We start from the raw sequence: 22,837 nt of genomic DNA, 5'->3' as shown, positions 1-22,837 counted from the left end.
TGACCATTATTACTCGTTGAGCGCTAGCACTCGAATGCGTTGTAGTCGAAACCCGTGTGTTTTGGTTACAAGAATAACTTTGGCTTAGGTAACAGTTGGAACGAGCCGGCGGGTGGATATGGATAGTATATATAAAACTTCTCTAGCGGATTTGTGTGCCGCCGATCTGATTCTTAAGCCTTCCTTCTTTTCAAACGCGAGCTATCTAGATTTATAAATAATACCCATTTTGAAAATGCTAAAATTTTCACAACACACGCGTCTTCAAATGCGCCTGAGTTACACATGTTTATCTGTCACTTTATCGCAATCAAAACTCCAGTGGTACCAACAATACATACAAGTTTAATTCGCTTCCTAACTACGCTCGTATGTCGAATCGCTCGTATCTCGAAGTAATTTTTCCTATACAAACACATTGAAATCCTATTAAATAAATAAGTTCATTATTTAATTAATTATTGTTTTTTCCTGTCTATTCATGACACTGCCGAAATAATTTAGACATGTTTTGTTGAACAACTCTCATGCTAAAACTGCTGCAAATTTTTCGGGTTGATTTTTATCCACAAACTTTCATATCTAAGAAAGCTGCTTATAAATTATTCTAAGGATTTTTACCTTCTACAATTGTTTTACCTCTTTCTTTACTATATATTATCTACATATCAAAATAATTCACTATCATAAAACATCCAATATATTTCCATGGTAAGAAAATGTTAGGAAACTTTTCATGTTTTCATTATGCCATTAACTTTTTTCTAGAAAACATCTCTAGAAGCAACAATTCGCACGCATTCCGAAACACTTGTAAGTCTGGATACCACTGTATTATGCTTTAAAAGCTGTATTTGAGCACTAACCAATCTATTGATTGTCTTACTATCTTAGATATAATTCATTTCTATTACTGAACTCTGTTAAATTATTGATGTTATTATATCAAATTATAACTACATTTTACAATACACAGAAAAAGAAATTTACAGTAATAAATATATTATATTTATTTAAAATAATTATTTTTAACAGTACATTTTCAATCAAACTCAAATTATCCATTAATGTAATTAGAATTATCTATTACAATACACAGATGAACAAATATATGGTAAAAAGATATTGACATATTTTAAATATTATATTACTTTTTAAGAATAATTATGTATAAACTAAACACAGTTTTGTGGTATTAAGCAGTATGAATAGATCTCAACAATCTACAGACATCCACTACTTATGACTTTATTATTCTAGTATTCAAATACAAATTTTAGAAATTTGATATTCAATTCAAAAAAAAAATTATATATTCAATACTAATTAATAAATATTAACATGAATTGTTAAACGTTCAATATAAAATAAAAAATACTCAATAAAAACTACTTTTGAAATATAAAACTCATTTCAGGAATCCAATTATAATTCTAATTCAAATAAAATAATTTCAACTATAAAAATTTAATTTAATCAATGAATTACCTAATGACTTATCAATTAATTAAATGAATATTTTTATGCATATTCAAATTAATGATCCCCAAATTCCAAAATGGAAAAAATATCATAATTTAAATGCATTAATGCTTAAAATTGAATAAAATATATATACAATCACCCCCAATAATATATTAAATATTTACAATTCAGACTTGTACAATAAAATCTTAAATACATTTTACCATTAAATAGTATTTAGTTTCCTAAACACGCTCTCAAAACTGTAATAAAGTATGAAATTGAGGCGCATTTATATACTTAGTTACGTCGATTACACCTGAGATAAAATAAACTCAAAACACTATAAACTAATAAGCAAAAAAATAATAATTAATTATCCAATGATATCAGTAAGCGATAAAATAAGTAAAAATACAATAGTTTTAAATAATATATTTTAAACAAAACAGTTTAAGTTATTGATTTCAATTAAATATAAAAAAAATCTTCTGAAACTTATAATCATACAAATGTGAAAAAAGCATCGATCGATCGAATCAAAAAGTATCGATAAGAAAAATACTAGTGTTATGCACAAACTACTTTCGCATTTTACTTGAATCTATAAACTAGTAAAAAAAAATTTAAATTAAGAAAAATGTGTTAGCTTATTCTACAGTTTTTCTTCAAACCTTAAAAATTTATCCATGTTTACCATAAATATGACTAATTCAATTTATGCCAAATCTAGTCAAACTAAATCTATAAAATATGAAATTATTCAAGAAATAATACTTAAAAAATTATAGTTTTTTTTATAAAATAAAGTTTGCTTTATAATTATTCACTACGTAGTCATAAATATTTCACTAAATCTTAAAAAGATTGTCTTACACTAGAGTATATCAATTTTCATTAATAAATATATTTAAAGTAGTTAAAATAAGAGTCCTAGCTGTAAATCTAGTTCCTGACTAGTGCTAAGACCAAAAAAATTGAAAACTGAAAATACTCAGTTTTTATCAATTTTTATGTCTCCGCGATCAAGTAGGTTTAATTACTTGTAGTGATATTATAAAAAATAATAGTATCTAATTAATTATATAAATTATTATTATATCAATTATTTTATAAAGAGATAATAGACAAAAGACACAAAAAAAACATTTTCAAAAAAAAACGACAAAGAAATCTTTTCAATTTCAATAGCTTGAATGTGTAATAATCTTTCAACATTCTTTGTAAAAATGTCTTCACTATTAATAGACTATTTGTAGAGAAATCATTTAAATAATTACAATTTTTAATTAACTTTTAATCGTCAGATCCCAAAATCATTAAAATGGCATAAAAAGAATTGTTGTAAAATTAATTATGTTTCTAATTTGTAAAATTTAAAAGCAAAGCTTTTTGTATATAAATAAATAGATTCGTTATCTTATGTACAACTTAAAATCATATAAAAATAGATCATGAGATAAAATATGCAAGCAAAACTGCCTTTTACTTATTCCACAACCATGACATCTGAATCTGTGGACGGTGTGCGACTTACGTCTTGTGGCCTTCCGGCTTCAACAATAGGTTGTTCCGTTCTCCTCATAGACTGAGCAATAACACTTAAAGGTATGTCATCCTCCTCAGAGTCACTTGCGGTTAAATCCACAACAAATGGTTCAGGATCAGCAGATGAAGATGGTGGAGTGTCTGCTATGCATTCAACAATGTCATTTTTCTCAATGTTTGCATCTGCATAAAAAACAAAACTTAATTTTTATGTTAAATTTTATGTTTCATATTTATAATTATGTACCTGAGATCCATTATTAATTTTTCATTTGGAACAAAACAACCAAAATAATATAGTTGGTCTGAGTTTAGAAGTGTGAATTACTGAAAACTTTACTTCTGCATATAACATTTACAACAACTAGTTAAATAAAAAATATTTATAGGTACAATAAACAAACAAATTAAAATATAAAACTTTATAAATTTATTCTAAATATTAATAGTTACATTGTGCTTAACTTATATCAGACTAGATTTTTTTTTTAAATTAACTATTGGATTATTCTAATGCAATCATACTTAATATTCATTATATATTCATTGCCAAATCTGTAAAAAATACTAAACAAAAATAACAAAAAAATCACAAAAAAAAATGTGAGAAATAATAAAGCATCACCTACTATATTGCGTTTTCATTAACTTGATAATTTGTTTTTTTTTTCAGTTTTATTTGTGTTTTTTTTTTTTACACAACAAATCAAATTATTAGAAATTATTAGAAATTATATTCAAAATCATTCAAAAGCAAAATAAAATAGCTTAGCTTCTATAATAACAAGCACAAAATGATAAAAAAAAAACTAGCATAAAAGCTTGTTTAAAAAAAGAATTATTTAAAGTTTGTTATATCACTAAATGTTTATATTACTAATGCTTCTTGATTTCTAAATGAATTGCGTGGTTATGCAAACAAAAGCCAAAAAGACGAAAATGTCAATTTGTTGGACTGCCAAACTCACCCGTATCATCCAATATTACTATGTCAGCATCATTAGAGTTATCTTCTTCCTTAACCTCAGCATTTTGATGCCAAGATCCATCTCTATCAATAAATAATTCATTGCTGCTGGTTAGTCTGGGCGAATTCAAAATTTCAGCAAAGTATCTAGAGATAATAATGAGTAAATTAATTTTAGGAATAAGTAATAAGTGCTAATTCATTCTTTTTTTTTTTTTTGTTGTTTGATTAAATCAGTTAACTTAAATTTGGATTTTGTTAAAATATTGTATAAATGCCTTGCAGATAAACACTGACTATTTTTAATTTAACTTTGGTTAATAAGATTTAATAAAACTTTGAAAATGCTAATTTCATGTTTACTCGACGATTTTTAGAACCCGAAAGGGATGAAATAAAATATGTCAATTTAATTTATCCAATTACTAATAGTAAGTATGTTTGAAAGATATCAATTCGAAATCGTATTAATTTTTTAGTCAAAGTGAAAATTTCATTTTTGAAATAACATTTGAACATCTACCTAAATAGCTAAATTTCAATTCTTATTCATTAAGCTGATTATTTATACATATTTTGAAGTTCATGCAACTTAAGTTAAGGTAAGGTTATAATTATAATGAAGTTTAAAGTTTTGTATTGATAGAAAATAATCTTAAAATATAGCAAATATAAAATTGTGCTATAAAAATCTAAAATTTAAGAAAGTTTTAATTGAACTTTTACTCACCCATCAAGCGTCAAATCTTTGTAAAGCGCTGGCTGATCGCAAATGGGGCACTGCCACCTTGGCTTGCATTCATTCATTTTGAGAAAAACAGATGCATCAAAGCATTGCAGATGTCGACACCCAGATGGTCGACATGGTTCAGTTATTCTACATTTGCTCAATGGACAAGTGACAGTAACACGCCAAGAAGAACATGTAATTTCAGAATCTTCAGCTTCAGCAGCTAGCTTTTCTTTAATAAGTCCTCTAGTGTAATCAGCTGGTTTAAAACCACGCGCTCGAAGACGCTTTAATAAAACGTTTGCAGTGAGTTTGCGAACCAGCGCAATTCTACACACAAAAGATTTTCCAAAATCTGACATCCACTCCACGGTTAACCTGTTGCTTTGAGTAGGAGTTAATTTTATCTGATTTGTTATGTCAACAGGATAAGCATGCTGGACCTTTTTCTCTGGTTGACCAGGTCGCGGTGCGGTATTTATCTATAAAAAATATAGATTAAAATCCTTTGCCAGCTTAAAAAAAACAAAATTATAATACAATCTCATAAAATATTTGCACCAAGTACAGTTTGAAACTGCCATTGCCATTTCTAATATAGCAACATTTTACTTTAAATTTTATATTTAATATCTTACAAAGCACTAAAAGAAATTGATAAAACAAATTTTATCAACTAATTGCTTCTAAAGAATTAAATATATACAAAAAAATAAATTACAATAAATTCATTCATACTATATTTAATTCATTGATATGTAAATACTTCAATTCAAAGCTAATGGTCATAATACTTACAGTTTGATTTATTCTATCATTAACTCTTATAGATAAGTAAGGTGGATAATAATCATTTTGTTCACATGTAGTTTCCATTAAGCAAAACCGAACATGTACCTGTTAAAAACAAATTTATTTAAAAATTATATTGTTTTTATTTATAAAATGTTATGTAATAAAATGTATAAATCTACATTTCAAATTATTGTATTATAATTAGAAAAAATAATGTAATACTGAATATCAAAGGACAGTCTTCATATGAGAAATTAAACTATATCAAGAAATTAGGAGAATATATTAAGCTTTTTATTATTCTTTGTAAATGCAGATCGCAATGTAATTTAAACCTAATAAATTCAAGAAAAAAACATTTTACCTGTATAGAATAAGTCATTTTGCTTCCAAAACCAGAACGACTTCTAGATATTTCTGTAATCTGTTGTGGAGTCAAATGAAATTCAAAATGAGACATTTGTATTCGCGATGATGTATGTGAAGTCAACAAACTAGTTGCTTTTAAAATTTCACCCATTTCTTCATAAAATGGTAGCTGGATAAATCGTACATCAGGATTCACTGGTACACTTGGCATTAACAATGGTTTTGAAAGCATATCCTTATTAAAGGTATTATTATCTTGCATGTAACTCCCTTGCACCAACGGAATGAACTTCCAAAAAAAAAAAAAAACAGTATTATAATTTCATGTATACTAAGATCTTTCACATTGTGCTAAATAGGTTACAAATTCTACAAAAACGGTAATGCAAAAGCTAGAAACTAATTCAATTCTAAATAACAGTTATGAACATTTTTTTAAGGTTATCGATCTCATTTTAAAGCAAGATATTAACTTAACTTGAAACTTAAAAAAAAATTCATCAAAGAACAAAAAATTTAACATTGTATAGTACCAAAATAAATATTTATTTTTATGTATTTTTTTAAAGCTGAAGGTATAAATCAATCTAACAATATAAAAAAGAAAACAAAATAAAAATATATATCAAACCGTTTTTTTTAAATATTGCCTGGGTTTTGTTTGGATTTTTATCTGATCAATATGCACAGATTTATCCTAATTCTGTATTTCTGAACATACGTTTTGGTACCAGAAAATTATTGATGTAGATATATAGTAAATATTTAGTAAAATTTTTACTAAACGGTAAACTTTTGAACAAATAATTTTGTATCAAATATATAAACCAAAATAGATAATTTTAAGAATCATATTGTGTTGCATTTAGTAATAAGACGCTTGGGTAATATTGAGTTCATAAATAATGTAAATATTGATGAATTATTGTGAACCAAGTAATATTAATTATTGTCACACAAACAAAATTATGTATAACAAATATAAAATTCAGTCACTTCTACATACCTCTGTGCCCCATTGGGTTAGAGCAGGTGAATATGGGTTCGGAACTTGATTTGGCTTAGTTCTGCAAGAAGAGTTGAATATAAAGACTTGAATTATGAATAATTTGGGTAATTATGAAATATGGTAATGCAACTTATTAAAAATTTATTAATAAACTTTAAAGAAATTAGGAAATAAAAAACACAAAAATCAACATTCTTTTCAAGTTTTTATCTAGCTTTTCGTTAAATTAACTATTTAACCATAATAACAAGAATAAGTATAATAATAAGAATATTCCAGAAGCACCCATATATGCATTTGTATTTTTACACAAAACGTAATTATAAGAAAGATAATTTCATAATTTCTTACTTGTATTGATTTCTGTGAATTTCATGTATTTTTACAATAATTGATGGTTGTGGATTTTGTATTAATGTCAATGCCCGTTTGAATAAATCAGATTTGTTTCCAGTTCTATTTCTCTGAGCATAACCCAATAAATTTTGCAATTCAGCAACCCGAAAACCTTTGATCATGATCTACAAATGTAATTAAATACAAATTAGTAAATTATAAAAGTTAAATGATAACAGATATTAAATTTTTTTTAGATAGTACAAAACAATAAAAAAAAAACAGTAGAAAACAATATTAATGAAAAATTTGTAAGACTCAACTAAAGAAACTGTTTTAAGTATGAGGCGACAAAAACGAATAATAGATTTGAGCAAACTTTGACATTTCAATATTTTTTAAACTCACTTAAAAACGTTTTTAATTTAGAATAACAAATAATTTCAGCACTATTATATACTCACTCGCAAAGTTTCAGGATCATCCATGTTTATCGTTTAACACCAGGCGTTCAGAATATTTTTTTAGGAAATCAGGTAGTTGCCTTTTTAGAGGAGTTTCACTTTCATCGGCTTGTCCATTTGCTGAAGTTTTGATTTGTTTGTGAATTAAAATATGAATTTAATTTGAGGTTATAGAAGTTTTGAAAGATAGAATCAGCTCTAGCGGATAATTCGAGAACTTAGATTAGAAAGTAACTGACAAAAATACCACCATAGATAAATAAACATACCTCAGGCATACCACCATAGATAAATAAGCATATCACGGCATAGATTACTTTCACCATAGATAAGAAAAGGACTTTCACCATAGATAAGAAAAGGACTTTCACCTTATATTGTCGACATCTGTGCTGGAAACATATTAGTATATCAACAGTTTAGACAGTGAGTTAAATTTTTAAATATAAATTGAATTTATATCACAAGTGCTTTTTACAAAAAAAAAAACAAAAATAGAAAATGAATGAATTCATAGATTCCACTTCATTGCAGGTAAGCATTTTTGTCTCTCAATTTCTAATATCCTTTAAAGTTACACATGCACAAATATATCGCAAACCGCTGACTACTATACTATTTGTATATTGTCTAGGCAATTATATTAGAACCCGGCCACCGGAGCCCCCAACGTGCGTAATAAGAATTAATAAACACATCCCAAGTTATATTTTTATTTCACATATGACATAAAGCATTTTTTTTCTCTCTGAGTAAAAGGGTGCGATCCAGAGAAATTTTAGAAATATGTACGTACTAAAAGTTATTATCAGCTATAAATGATTTAAAAGTTCAGCTTGCCAAAAAAAAAGACAAAAAGTTTATATTTGACTTTAGTTATTCATAAAAATTTTGGAGAAAGGGAAAGGATAAATATCCTCTTTTACTTTATGCATTTTATCAGTATGCGAGTCGCCTATCCGTCCTAAGGGTCCCGAAACAAAGTTTTATACAGTATCTCCCTTCTGGTAAAGATATATATACATAGTTGAGCACTATATAATATAATACAACCTAATATATATATAATATAATAAAATATATATATATATATATATATATATATATATATATATATGAATTTGTATACCAAAATTAATAATTTAAATAAATTATTAAAGAATGTGTAGTATATAAGTAACTGTTTTGAAATTACACTGAAGATGAGACACACCATGGTCTCGAAACGTCTGTAATCATAAAATAAAGTTGTGTTAAACAAATCTGAGTGCTGTTTTGTTCATATTAAACAATTAATATATATATATATATATATATATATATATATATAAATATTATAATAATGAATGAATTTATCATATTCTAACATATATTGTCCAGGGTTAATTGCATTATTTCCTATTAAAAATACATATATGATTTATAGTTCATGAAGAGCTTATTAAATAAATAATATAGTATATTAAAACAAGAATTTATTTCCATTTCAAAAAAAATTATAAATATATATTTTATAAAGGCTTTACCAATAAGGCGCAAAGTTTAATACCATGTACTATAGTACGCAAAGTTTATAAACTTTAAAAATTTCAACATTTAGTGTTATCTAATAATTAGCAGCCACATTTTGACACAAGCAATTTTAACTATTTTCCACACTATATATTTATAGTGATGTTTCAGAACAATAGCATAAAAATTGGAAAAAACTTAAAGAAAATATTATGACTAGGAAAATAGATAAAATATGTTATAGAAAATAATTCTAAATTCGAGATATCAAAATATCAAATAATTATATGTTTCACATTTCATATAAACAAGCTTTAAAACAAGATAATAAAAGATAAATCTTTACATGAAAATCTCTAAAGTACTTTAAATATTTACATTACGGGTGCAGAAGGGTTAAACGCAAATGTAGGATAACATGGAGCAAATGTTTGTTGCTGCATTCTAGTATATTGTGTATCATTCTTATCTTGAATAGATGTAGCTCCAAACTGCCCTTCAGCAAATGTTGGTGCCGCTAAAAAGGAAAGAATATGATTCTTCATATTATGCAAACTAATTGGTTGAACAGTTTTTTGCACGAGGCGATTTTTGTACATATGTTAAAACATTTAACATTTAGCACATAATTTACTAAATTATGTTAATAGAAAATAAACCATTAAAAACTCACGGATGTTAGGATAAAGCGCATGTAAATTATCCAAAGGAGCTCCCATAGGATCACCTGATGGCAAAGCCCAACCTCCTGCATTTGGATTGGAAGTGTCTGGTTCAGCTGGTGCAACATTTGATTGTGGCACTGGTACATCAGTATAGGGTGCATTAGGCTGGAAACTAGCAAGGGGTATGGTACCCAATATAATAGGAATTTTACTTTTAAGACCTCTGTGGATACCAGGTACCACGGTCTCAATCTGAAAAAAAAGATTATGTATTAGGAATAGATCATCAATAATAGAACTGAAGACAATTAATAATTGAAGTATATTATAAAGCTTAGTTGCTTTTATATATGCTTATAATTGTGAAATATTTGCCAATAAATCATATCAGAGGTGTGAAATGGTACAATATTATAATGAGAAATTCTTCATAATTACTTGAATATATATAATATAATATTTGAATTTGTCTTAAAAATATTTTATTTAAATAATCAAAGTCGTACCTAGAGTAAGTATAAATAAATCTTATTAGATTTATATTTCTAATAAGATTTAAGGATAAAAGCTTATTAGCTTATTCTATTTAGCTTATTATTATTAAAGCTTAGAGTGAAGTTTTTTAAAAGTACCTTTAAATCATAATCTAAATCAATAATCCCACAGTTTACTAAATTGCTGGGTGGTAATGGTGGAATTGTCATTTTCTGATTCCAGTTTGCAGATTTACCAGGTTCAATTGGTCCCACTTGCAATTCAGCAATTACTATACTGTCTTCTTTAGTAGCTCTTCTTGGCATTTGCGTGTGAAATTTTACATTCTGCAAAAATAGAATATTGTTATCTATTATTTCAACAGTTATAAAATGATGATATTTGCCCACTATCGATATTTCAAATTATAGCATGAGATATAATACATGATTTTTTGCATTTGGAAGCTGTACATTCTAATTTTAGATCAGATTAACTCACATAACATTTAAATACACAAAAAATATAAGAAAACATCGTTATGTGAGATCATTCCAATTAAAATTGATATCTTACCTTGCGTAATGTGAATTTTAAAGATGTTACAGCAACATTGCTATTATTGTCACATTCTGCACTGATTGGTATTTCTTGACCAGAGACATAACCAGTAACAGGTATACCAACAATTACACTAAGCGGACCTGATTTACACCAGCAGCAACAGAATGTTTTCTCAAGTTCCAACTTCACTGGTTCCTAAAACAATTTTAAAAGAAATAGCTGTGTTTTAACATCAAATAATTATTGATATCATCATTCTCAATTATCACTATATAAAAGTAAATGAAAAATACCTTCACTCTAGGATCAAGATTTAAATCTATTGCCGAAATAACAGTAAATGCCATTTTTGTATCCTGATCAAATTTCCATGGTCGATCTAAAGTGACTTTAACTGTGTATCGAACATAGCCCCATTCACCTTCAAAACTAGATGGCAATGAAGGAGGAAGCGCACAGGTGAATGGATAAGTATGCGTTCCAGCAGGTAATTCAATTTCACCCCCTTGATAAAGTGAAAAGATGTTTCATAGGATCATATTACAGCATTGAATTAATAATATGTGCTTATCTATAATCCAATAACAAAGTTGAAGAAATAATTATATAATTAAGGAATTAATGAGGTGCAAACTAATACATAAGATAACATAACAAAATCAAAACATGCACATCGATAACTATAAATAAGGAAATACATGAGCACGATACTAGACAACAGGAAATTTATCATCTAAAACAAATAAAACCAGGTAGAACACTATAAGGAGTGCTATAAAATTATTCAATGGGCTTCCAATAGAGATAAAGATGACCAAAGAAGAGATTCAATTTAAAATTAAGTTAAAAGAATATTATAAAAAACATGTAGATAAATAAATTAGATCAAAGCATGAATGTAAAAATGAATAAACGTATGATTGAATTATAACAGTAAATTTTATAATAGATAATTATAAAACTTCAAATATAAATCAATATGTGATTACTATTGAGCTGATTATAGAGCAAATTATCATTGATCATAATTAATGATCATTATCAACCAACAGCACATCACACTCAATTGTGTACTAAAATTAATATAAATATAACTTGATTCAAACCATTTTTGCCTCCTAGTAAATAATATTGTATCTGAAAATACTCTTCGTGACCCGAAAGGCTCGTGTCTTCAGTCTGTGATTGTCCCTGATTGTCAGTCTTTGTCTCTGATTCCATCCATGACGTGTGCGCTTCACCTTTAAAGACTATATGAATACCTAAAAAGAAATAACATTAATATTATGATTGTTTGATCTAACAAGATAAATTTCCCACCTCTAACTTTTTTTGGAGTATCAAAAGTTATCTCAACCCTTCCGTTGATAGTCTGACCGGCATAATATGTATTCCAAGGGTTATCGAGCAGGATTTGACATTCTTTCAAACCCATAATTGATTATTTATGAGGATACAAAACTAAAAACAGCTACGTGAGGTTCAAGATGTGCCTATAATTGGTAAGTACACACCCAGTTTCAAGGTTATAATGTTACATACGAAATGTTCTAATAGAAAACGAAAGAATCTAGGCCGAATCTAATTAAAAATAGATCCTTGTACTAAAACATTTTTTCTAGTACTTACAGTAAAATTAAAGTAAAAGGTTGACTAACACACCGACCGCAATGTCAAAATCTATTTATGACACCGATTATAATAACAAGAAGTTAGAAAAATTTTGATTTGCCAATAGATCGCAGCGTAGAGCAAATGATTTCAATCACAGTTATTATAATAATATTTATTTAAAATAACGAATTAATGTTTACCATAGAATTGTTAGTTTAATAAACATTAATTCGTTTATTTGCTTAAGTAAATAAATATAAATATGTAAAGATGAAATGTAGAAGAAATGTTGATTCATTTATTTTTGATAGTATATTTATTTTTGGTTGAAATTATTTCTGTATTAAATAAAACTACAATTGCATATCTAATCTGTATTAAACAATTTATAGCTGAGAATCTTGACACTAATGGACAAGATGTTATTTACACTGACTTCAGTAAGCTTTTGACAAAATTTTAATTTTCATATCATTCAATTTAATCATAACATCATTCTTCTTACTACTATAAATTATCTAAGATTAGTCTTATTTCTTCACTTATTTATTTTTTAAGAGTTATCTTTGCAATCGCAAACAGTTTGTCTATATTAATGGATTATTGAGCAATATTGAAAATGTCAGTTCAGGTGTTCCTCAGGGATCAATTCTTGGTCCACTACTAATTATTATTTTTATTAATGTTAAATAACTTATTTAGCTGTTCACATTTATCATTTGCAGATGATCTTAAATTATATCTCAAAATAAATTCTATTGATGACTGCTTATTATTGCAATCTCAACTTAATTCTTTCCACTCTTAAGGTGAGGGATTCTTAGTTTTTCACATAAGCGCGTTCCAATACATTTTGAATATAAAATTTCTAACACCTGCATTGATAGATGTAATCAAATATCGGACTTAAGAGTTTTATTTGATTCTGATGGTTTGTTTTCCACTGATCATATAGCTGATGATATTTGTAATAGAGCACATAAATCTTTATAGGAAATGATACTGAAAAATTGTAAAGATTTTAATTCAAATAATGCATCTTTGGTTTTGTGCGAAATACTGATGTACTTTAAATTCAAACTATGTATATACAAATATACAAATATATACATTAAATCAATAAAATATATTATGATACTTTCTATAGAAATTAAAACAGATCTTTATATACTTATTGTTTCATGGAGCAAACATTTCTATAAGTACATTTTTATTACGAAACAAATATTTGCCTAAAGATACATCAAATATTTTTTATTTTAATCTGATATTGTGTTAGGCATCATAGATAAAAGAGGAGTATATAAAATGATATAAGTTTATTCTGTTTTAATAATAAAATATGAAGTTTCAAATTAAAATTCGATTTCTTCAAATTTATTAAAACATTTTTATTTAAAATAAAACACAATTATTATATATAAAAAATATTTTATTTATCATCTGCAACAATAAACAAAGATTAACATGATGTCATCAATGAACAAATGCATTCTAACAAATTTTAGTATTTTGTATTTATTAAAATATTATATTAATTTTTCTAGTAAGTAAAAGAAAAATAAATAATTAACTATGATAAAATAATTAGGTACATGATAAGGCATGTCATTCACATATTTTTGTTTATAAATTAATTAATAATAAATAAATTTATGATCTAAGTAGACAAAATTATAAAAAACAGTATGAATATTTTAAATAAATAAAGATCTTTGTACAATACATCATTTTTACTACAAATTTTATATAACTCGGTCATTAAAAACCTCTTTTTGGATTGAAATCATGTGTATTGTCCGAAGAATTGCTTTTTACAGAAGATATGTTACTTCCACTGAATAATGTCTCATTTAACGAATTTGCTTTAGAGCTATTGGATAGTTTTTTTTCGTTAAAAACAGGTGTAGATGTCCTTTGATTAGTTTGAGAAGATGGATTTCGTGTTAAATTATCTGTATTATTACTTAAATCTCTACTGGTACTTAAAAGCCTTCTGAAAAGTGATTCTTTATCAAGAGATAGATTTTGAGCTTTTTTAACCAAAGCTTTGATGTCTTCTTTTTGTGATTTTCCATCATAATTATAATAACATTCTGTATTCTGTGCAACTTTTTTAATTTTTCCATCACTTTCAGTTACACTTGATTCAACAGTGATGTTAGAAGCTAATGGCTTATGTGATTTTTCTAATTCTTTTAAAGTTTGTTCGTTAAGATTTTTCAATGCTATTATTTTATTTGTCAAATAATTTGTTTTTGAAGATGGATATTCAATGGAACTACTTGAACTATGAGCTATCGACTTTTGTGTTTTCTTTAAAGTGTTAAGAGCCCAGTTCATACCAAGCTTATGTAACGCTTTTTCAAACTCTTGGGATGTTGATGAACTTGTAGAATTTTCCATTGAACTATTACTTAATAAACTTACACTGCCATTAGAATTTTCTGGTGTTCTAATTATTTGTGATTGTGAAGCTTCTTGCAGATCTGTTGTCGTTACATCCGAGTTTTGTGTATCATTATCAAATGGTCTTTGTAAAATGTTTCTCCTAAGTAATTCTGACATAACATCCGGCAATGTTTCTTCATTTCTTTCACTAGATATTTCAGCATCGTTTACCAATACATCCTTTTTAGAGTTTAATTTTTTATAATATTCTTCAAAGGTTGGAAATGGCTTAACTTCTAAGTTAATATCTGCGGATGTGTTTTGAAATTTACTTGGACTTTTTAAAGTGATATTAATATCTGTGTTGTCAAATAAATTTTTTATTTGGCTTCCAAAGGTTACAGAATCACCACTATCTTGTGTTTGAGATTTTCCTTGAAAAGTCATTTTTAAAGAATTAGAATTTTGTTCAATGTCAACATCTTGGACTGAGTCTTGTACAGCCTCTATTTCAACAGCGGTTTCGGAAACTTTAGTATCAACTTCCATTATAGCAGATAATTCATGAGCTTGTGCTGTATCTATATTTACATTGTTCTTCATCTGCCTTAACAATGATACTGGAGGTTTTGGCTTATGTTTGACAACATCTCCAATATATTCATGAATTTTTTCCATATAATTCTCTAAATTGACTAACTGGCTATTAATACCAACCATATTTTGACGTAAATCAGTCAAGTCATGTTCAATATTCTTATTATTATTTCCAAATGGTTGATGAGCAATAACATTTTGCATTGCAGATGGTTTTGGAATATCTTGTAACATGGGAGTAAAATCAATTGTTTCCACTGTCACTAATTCATCAGTTATTTCCATCTGCGGTGGTGTTTCTTGAGAGATATGTTTCAAACCCTCTGCAGTTCTGTTTATGTCATCACGATTATCTCGATCTACAATTTCAGCAGGTTGAATTTGGCTGGGTAACTCTAAATATTCAGTTGAATTTTGTCCACAACTGCCACTAGAAGATATACTGCACTCCAGCAACTTCATTTTTTCTAGTCTAACTTTATTAATAAGATTTGTTAAATCAGTTATTCGTTTATTACAATTTTCAGTAAAATCTTGCATGCCTTCATTTTTATCTAAGCTTTCAGGACTTTGTTCGTTTGATTTATAAAAGCTTGGTGAAGGAGATTCTTCACAAGAACTGTTATGTATTGTGGATACTTGAATTCCTTTATTGTGCAAAGTTATTAGATGTTTCGGCGTTTCTTCCACTGCCTGCACACTTTTGCGCAACTCAACATGTTTTCGTTTTGTGTTAAAATTACTTGGAGTACTCTCAATATTAATCACTGGAGTTGTATCAATATCAGATTTTTCAAATGAGTTTATTTTAAACTTATCATCAACTGTATTGGATGGAATATTAATTATGGAATCACTTGGCGTTGGCACATCTGAACAAGAGCTGACAGTCAGCGCATCTATGCTATTCCTATCCATCAATAGTAACCTGTTTATGTAACTTGCCAATAATGGATTTATCTTAGGTTTTTTTTTTTTCTAGCTGTTCTATCAAATCTAGATGAAGTAATTGATTTTGTTGGTGATTTAGCAGAAATGAAATTTTCTTTGTTAGTTTGTCTCTGAAATTGTTCGCTAGTATAGTCATTCACAAAAGCTTGAGAAATATTTTGAAAATTTGAAACATTAGTTAATTCAGCAGGAGGGCTCAAATAACTAGTAGAACTACTAGAGCAGGAATAGGAGGAATTCTTCATAGGTGAATATATCTTACTTTTATTTACTCTTGTTTTGGATTTTTTGTGTTTCTGAATAACACTTGGCCCTCTTGTTTGAACTGAAAATTTTTTTGTAACCGGCGCGATTTTCTTATTGGATTTATCTTTCACGTGGATTACAATTTCCAATCCATCTGAAGACTGTTTGTCGATCACCTCGCCTTGAATTTCATGTTTTGTATCTGCAATTGGGATCACAGAAGAACTTTCTATTGGAATATTTTCTGGTAGTGGAACTTTGTGTTCATGTTTGCCAGATTCTGTTTTTTGTTCTAACTCATTTAGTTTATACTTTTGCATCAACAGATCTAATTGTAATTCTTTAAGTTTTAATTCTTCCTCTTTTTTTGCAAGCTTTTTCTTTTGTTTTTTGATTTTCTGAGCATCATCAATTTTACTTGAAATTTCGGTTTTTTTATGCGATTCTTCCAAGGGATCTGATAAACTTTTTTCCATTGCGATTAGAACATCATTAAGTTTACTGTCCTGTGGTAAATTTTCTTTTGGGACCTCTTCTAAAAGCATTTGTTTCTGACGTTTTACTCGCTCTAATAATTCCTTTAAGTCTTGGTTTTCTATATTTTTGTGATCTAGATTTCCTAATATGATACTACTACTTGTAGTAGAGCTTTTATCATCTCCACAACAAATATCAATAATCTTTTTGTTGCAAATACTATCTCTATCTAAATTTGCAACATTGAGACTAGATTGTTTTTTCTCTATATCAGCTTTCGAATAAGAGGAAGACTTAGTAAAATTATTTCCAGGGTTTTTTCTTCCGACGGATTTATTTGATCGAATTCTATCTAAAGTAATCACATTTTTTGAAGCTTTTGCTCTTTTGTCTAACATATTACTAAAAGCCTCATCAATCCTTTCTTGCCTTTGATTATTCATGTCTTTATATGATAAAGGATTATATAAACTTGGATTCTAAAAATATAAGAATTGTTTAAAAACTACAAAATTAACTATTTTGTAAAGATTTAAGTACAAGAAAATGATTATATAACTATATATAAAAGATTGTTTTATAAATATTCATTAAAAAAGAGAAACTACCATAAATGATAGATTTATGATCATTCAATGAAAGCCAAAAAAAAAGCCGATTCGATTTCTTAAAACAACTAAACAACTTAAAACACTAAAAAATGAATTTCCTGAATATTATTACCTGGCAAGTATCAGTTTCCCTTTCAAGTAATGCCAATGATTCAAAACATTTGTTAATATTTTCTAAATTTTTCGTATTTCTTGCTTGATTGAGAGCTTCACGACTTCTTATTTTTGATTTGGCCATAGCATCTCTTCTTTTCTGAGCCTTTTGTGAGATTTCCTATAATGGTTATAATTAGAAATAAATATCAGAGAATTAAAAGCAATGGCACAAAACATACAACATACTATTGGATATTTATCTATCATCTTAGAAACTTTTGTTCGACATAAGTAAATATTTTTTTGTTTTAAACTATACATAAATGAATATACATCACATAAGGAATATGGAAATATTAATAAAAAATTGATAATAATAAATGTTATTAAAACATTTCATTTTTTATAAATTTGAAAGTTTGATAACTACTACTCTTTGTTTATCCTTGTCGTAAAAATGTAATTTTCAATATAATTATAATTAACTAATGCAAGAGCAAATAATCCTATGATAACAATAATTTGATTAAGAGGTTTATATTAATTAATCAACAAACCTACTTTGATATCTCATAGTATTTTATCATTTGTTTCAACTCAGTAATATATTAGAGATTTGTTTTACAAATTTGTTTGAGATATTTTTAAAACTTCCAATTATACATATAAATAAATGTCTTACAATTTCAGTGCCAATCAGTATGAAGGGGCTTTTAAGCCGCATAATTTGGGCAATTACCAAACTCCTAAGTGGTTTCCAAAGCATCCGACAACATTATGTAAAGCTACAAGGATTATTGGAAATGATCGAGGACATCAACTGCCTTGTAAGTATATAATAACTGACAAAATTTATCATTTATTTAGATAATATTTAACTAAAAATACTATTATGTAGAAATTTACATTTGCTTGCTGATATTGTCCTGTGTTAATCTCTGCATTAACATTAGAATGAATGAGCACATTGTTTCTCATGGAAAACAACACAGAAATAGAATTTAATTTTCAATTTATTGAACAAAATTCAATTTAATAGTTGCAAAACGACCAGCGTGCAATCCATGGGGCTATCATTTAAACACATGGCAACTCCCTATGCGAATTACTCGGGAAATAGCAAAAGAGCTGAGTGCTCCGCATCCATCACGTATGGAATTTTGGCAAAGACATGTTAAAGCCGCTGAAGCCAGATGTCAACAAGACAGTAAGAAAAAGAAGTGCCAGGCAGCAACAACTTTCTCATCCCCTAAGGCCCACCCTGATCCTAAAGATATGACTTATGTGTACTGCCCTTGCACGAATAGATCAATTTGTGAGGTAATTCTTTGTAATATGTAGTATACGATTTGAAATTATTTTGCAAGTAATAGTGAAATATTTTTGGAACATGAATATATTTTGAGCAAAAAAATTTTATACTACTTTTTAGAATATGGCAAAGAAACAATCTGATCTAGAACATCCGACAAAATCAGTTAATTTGCCTCAACAAAAAACTGTTGATCCCCAAGTGAAAATTTGTCCAGTGCATGGCAGAAAGATGAAGTAAACTGGCCCAGAAGTACAATAGATTAGTAAAGCAAGATTTCGTACCATAGATTACACAAAAAATCCTTAAAATAATTAAGAAATTATCAGTTGCCCAATTCACTTGCTATTACAATTTTCTTGAAAATTGCATATGTAATATTTTCATCCTTTGTTAAAATATGTTATTATAACTTATATGCACAATAAATTGCTTTATAACAGTTGTATTAAATGGTATATTATTTACCATTTTATGACTATTATTGCAACAAATAAAGCAAATATTGAACAATCACTGAATTGATTGATGATCAGTGTCATATTAAATCCAAGAAAACAGATAAGTGACCATATTGTTCTTTCCTTAATTAACAATTATTTTCTTAAAATAAGATGAATTATTTTATTGCTTGACATAATAAACCATGCCTCACCTTATCAAAGTTTTCACTCTCCTTTTGTGCAACATCATGAGCATTTGAAAAGTGTGAATCAACTTTCTCTACCGGATTTGAAGATGGCCTATATGTTGCTTCATATTTTGTGCTGCAATCATATAATTTCACTTTTGGCAAATCTGCTGTGGTTGAACTGATTCTGGAATTGGTGTGTTTAACAGATTTTATTGGAGAAATTGGTATCACAGGCTTTTCTGAAAAAGATTTTTCTAGGCTTTGTACATTTTTCTGCAATTCCAAAACCTGTGGTTCAATGTCTTCCAAGCAATTTTAGCACATATTATGCCATCATGAATTTTTGCTGATATTGCAGTTAAAGGACTTATAGCTCTATATTCTTCAGATTCTGGATTTACGCCCCTTTGCTTTTTAGGTGAACCAATATCTGTATGTTTTCTAACTTGAGGATTTATATCATGTTGATTTCTAATTGGACTTGAATCTCCATGGCTTATATTTATTTTTTTTGCAATAGGACTTTTTTCTCTGCATCCTTTATTTGGACTGCTAATTATATTTTGTCGTCTTGGATTTGGTTGTCTAATTTTATCACAAAAATCATCTGAAAGATCAGAGTCGTTTCTGTGTAAAACATTATCTGAAAAGTTCTGAGGATTATATACAGATGATTTTACTTTTAGCTTGGAATTGGAACATCAATGATTTTTCTAGATTTTATTCTATCACTGACTTGTGTGAAATAATTATTTGCTTCAGAACCGTCTTTATCAAGAGAGATTGCATCTGATGATGTTTCTTTATCATCATCCTCATATGATGTTTTAGGACATAAACATTGAATACCAACATCTCGTTGCATTTTGCAACATTGACAAAACCAACCATTGTGTCTCAATTCAGATAAGTAAGGAGTATGTGAAACTTTTTCTCCATTTTTGTTAGATATGGAATTTGTATAATGTCCATTGTGATCATCATCTGTTTTCAACAATGAGTTTTCAACAGGATCAGAAGCATTTTTATCAAGATTTATTGTGCCCAATTCAACTTCTGGATCATCATAACAAAACACAGTCATCTTTTATTGCAGATTTCTTAACTTTTTTAATAATATGTGTGATTTTTATTTTGGGTACATTTGAGGTAGGAACAGATCTGAAAAGGATAACAAAATAAGTAATAAATAAACTTGATATTAATAAACAAATTAGTAGTCATAATATTGATATCATAAATACCTGAAAGTTTTCTGTTTTGTTTTCTGTTTGCAATGTTTTTGTATTATTTCTTCTTTCAAATTTTTCATAGCTTCCTTTCCTCTTGCTTGAGCAATATTATCTCGTTTTGTTTTATTATCCTTCAAAACTGCAAACATAAATATTCTAAGCAAAGTCTTTTACTTGTGAATACAGAAATGAAGATATAATAAGAGTGGAACAATTGTCTCTTGTGGTATAAATTGACAATTACCTTCTCGTGGATCAACTTCAGCTTCAGCTGCTTTATGAGCATTACCAAGATCACAATAATTTTTAGAGCACTGGTTTTTCATATCTCTTAATTGTTGTTCCTGCCATTCTCTCAACTCCTTGCATTTTATTTTGGCAAATTCTTCTGCTTTTCGTTTCTTTTCAGAATTGACTTTGTCACGCAATTCTGAAGCAATAACTTTTGACTGTTCCCGTACCTTCAAGTAATAGTTGTTACTAGCATTACAAAATAAACTAATAGAAATGCATTCTCTAATTAGAAATTTACCTGTAATATCCTTTGTTGCGTCTTTTTTGCAGTTCAGCCTTTTTCAATTCGTCCATATTATACAAAAGTTTGAATTATCGCTACAAATTATTATTATGAGTCTATATTATTATTATATTTATTCCATATATGAAGTACTATCTACGCACCTTAGTTTCCATATCGCGTTATATTATTGCATTTTTGCATAAACAAGCACATTAAAAAAATCTTTCATTCTTCGTCAACATTTGTGTGAATTTTGTGTAAAACTCTATTGTAACTTTTAACAGATTTATTTGTTTACATACCGTTCATTTGTCATACCGATAGTGTTGCCATAAATGCGCTATGAACTTCGTCGTATGAAATTCACTGCTCTGAACTGTGTTGACACAAGTGAGCTGTTGGGCTTAAGTACCAACATTTTACAACGAATAAATTTTTAAATAATTTAAAATTTTAAAATAACAATGAACAATGATTTTGATAAATAAAACTATAATAATTTTATATTTTGTTATTATATTTTACCTATATCACAATTTAGTATCAATATCTTCTACAAATGCTTCATTTGAAAAGCCATTACAAGGTTATTGCATATAGTCATATGACCATTTGGCCTATACTCTACTTCCAGTACAATCTCGCCATTGGTTTCCTTCATTGCAGAACCATTTGGAGCAATTTCATAACCAGAATTGACAAATGCTTGTTTTGCTATATCAAGCAGTTTATCCGCTTGTCCAGTTTCAGAAACAAGGGATGCCAACATACTTCCTGGCAACATTAATAAATCATATGGTGTGCCAAATTCTCTGGGCCTTCCTGCATCCATAACCAGGATACGATCAGAGTCCATTACAGTATGCAGGCGATGAGCAATTGTCAGTACGGTGCATTTTGAAAATTGTGTGCGTATAGATTTTGTATTAAAGCATCAGTCCTGCAGGAATAAAGAATTTTAAATTATTTATTTATCGAGTTAGATATTAAATATACTACAGGGTAAAACCTCTATTTGAAGGTTCAGTGGAAAATATATAATTGTTAGTGGAAATAATTTTTGCTAGTATAAGTTGACAATACGAGTTTAATAATGCTTGTTAATGTATTATTTCAAATATTATTTTATATAGATGTATATCTATGAAGATATAAAAAAATCCAATTTTTTAATGATCCAATTGTATTTGACTGAATCATTATCAAAAGCATAAATAGACTAGAATAGACAGAATTATAACATTATAATTATAATGAGA

The 22,837-nt window shown here is 27.7% G+C and overlaps 4 protein-coding genes and 1 pseudogene across 5 annotated transcripts; 1 reads left to right on the top strand and 4 right to left on the bottom strand.

The window, feature by feature from the left end:
* Nucleotides 1–2,938: 2,938 nt before the first annotated feature.
* On the bottom strand, nt 2,939–7,783 carry LOC113370581 (E3 SUMO-protein ligase PIAS1-like). Its single transcript, XM_026611270.1, has 8 exons — nt 7,683–7,783; nt 7,234–7,403; nt 6,880–6,940; nt 5,869–6,162; nt 5,508–5,606; nt 4,710–5,191; nt 3,981–4,126; nt 2,939–3,195 (listed from the first exon to the last, which is right to left on the bottom strand). The coding sequence occupies exons 1-8, from the start codon at nt 7,704–7,706 to the stop codon at nt 2,954–2,956; spliced, it is 1,518 nt and encodes a 505-aa protein (XP_026467055.1). The 5' UTR covers nt 7,707–7,783; the 3' UTR covers nt 2,939–2,953.
* Nucleotides 7,784–8,189: 406 nt separating this feature from the next.
* Nucleotides 8,190–19,440, top strand: LOC113370313. The gene is made up of 4 exons (XM_026610983.1): nt 8,190–8,216; nt 18,571–18,707; nt 18,920–19,200; nt 19,313–19,440. Exons 3-4 carry the CDS (start codon nt 18,979–18,981, stop codon nt 19,430–19,432), a joined length of 342 nt encoding a protein of 113 aa, XP_026466768.1. The 5' UTR covers nt 8,190–8,216; nt 18,571–18,707; nt 18,920–18,978; the 3' UTR covers nt 19,433–19,440.
* Nucleotides 9,554–12,580, bottom strand: LOC113370312 (arrestin domain-containing protein 17-like). 2 transcript variants are annotated; one of them, XM_026610982.1, is made up of 8 exons: nt 12,527–12,580; nt 12,218–12,390; nt 12,004–12,159; nt 11,191–11,402; nt 10,910–11,092; nt 10,492–10,680; nt 9,868–10,111; nt 9,554–9,711 (listed from the first exon to the last, which is right to left on the bottom strand). In XM_026610982.1, the coding sequence occupies exons 2-8, from the start codon at nt 12,330–12,332 to the stop codon at nt 9,569–9,571; spliced, it is 1,242 nt and encodes a 413-aa protein (XP_026466767.1). In that variant the 5' UTR covers nt 12,333–12,390; nt 12,527–12,580; the 3' UTR covers nt 9,554–9,568. The 2 variants fall into 2 exon arrangements, with proteins under 2 accessions (XP_026466767.1, XP_026466766.1); XM_026610981.1 differs by lacking the exon at nt 12,527–12,580 and having other exon boundaries at nt 12,218–12,510.
* On the bottom strand, nt 16,456–20,137 carry LOC113371031. The gene is made up of 3 exons (XM_026611680.1): nt 19,848–20,137; nt 17,897–18,058; nt 16,456–17,652 (listed from the first exon to the last, which is right to left on the bottom strand). Exons 2-3 carry the CDS (start codon nt 18,020–18,022, stop codon nt 16,456–16,458), a joined length of 1,323 nt encoding a protein of 440 aa, XP_026467465.1. The 5' UTR covers nt 18,023–18,058; nt 19,848–20,137.
* Nucleotides 20,138–22,131: 1,994 nt separating this feature from the next.
* The window catches only part of LOC113371029, a 1,972-nt pseudogene continuing 1,266 nt past the window's right edge, over nt 22,132–22,837 (bottom strand).

The sequence above is a fragment of the Ctenocephalides felis genome, unplaced genomic scaffold (genome assembly GCF_003426905.1).
Source record: "Ctenocephalides felis isolate EL2017-DRISC unplaced genomic scaffold, ASM342690v1 CF-g0.4_SCAFFOLD_01492, whole genome shotgun sequence".
In the NCBI taxonomy this organism is placed as follows: Eukaryota; Metazoa; Arthropoda; class Insecta; order Siphonaptera; family Pulicidae; genus Ctenocephalides; species Ctenocephalides felis.
This window is presented reverse-complemented; position numbering and strand designations above follow the sequence as displayed.

Bases quoted from the DNA above. Each gene is read 5' to 3' on its own strand.
- LOC113370581 (XM_026611270.1), bottom strand. From the start codon at position 7,706: ATGGATGATCCTGAAACTTTGCGA. The intron at 7,404-7,682 runs GTGAGTATATAA...TTACATTTGTAG, and splicing joins ATGATCCTGAAACTTTGCGA to ATCATGATCAAAGGTTTTCG. The intron at 5,607-5,868 runs GTAAAATGTTTT...TGTTTTTAACAG, and splicing joins AAATGACTTATTCTATACAG to GTACATGTTCGGTTTTGCTT.
- LOC113370312 (XM_026610982.1), bottom strand. From the start codon at position 12,332: ATGGGTTTGAAAGAATGTCAAATCCTGCTCGATAACCCTTGGAATACA. The intron at 11,403-12,003 runs GTTTGAATCAAG...CACTTTATCAAG, and splicing joins TTTACTAGGAGGCAAAAATG to GGGGTGAAATTGAATTACCT. The intron at 11,093-11,190 runs GTATTTTTCATT...AAATTGTTTTAG, and splicing joins ATCTTGATCCTAGAGTGAAG to GAACCAGTGAAGTTGGAACT.
- LOC113371031 (XM_026611680.1), bottom strand. From the start codon at position 18,022: ATGGCCAAATCAAAAATAAGAAGTCGTGAAGCTCTCAATCAAGCAAGA. The intron at 17,653-17,896 runs GTAATAATATTC...TTATATTTTTAG, and splicing joins GGGAAACTGATACTTGCCAG to AATCCAAGTTTATATAATCC.
- LOC113370313 (XM_026610983.1), top strand. From the start codon at position 18,979: ATGCGAATTACTCGGGAAATAGCAAAAGAGCTGAGTGCTCCGCATCCA. The intron at 19,201-19,312 runs GTAATTCTTTGT...ACTACTTTTTAG, and splicing joins CGAATAGATCAATTTGTGAG to AATATGGCAAAGAAACAATC.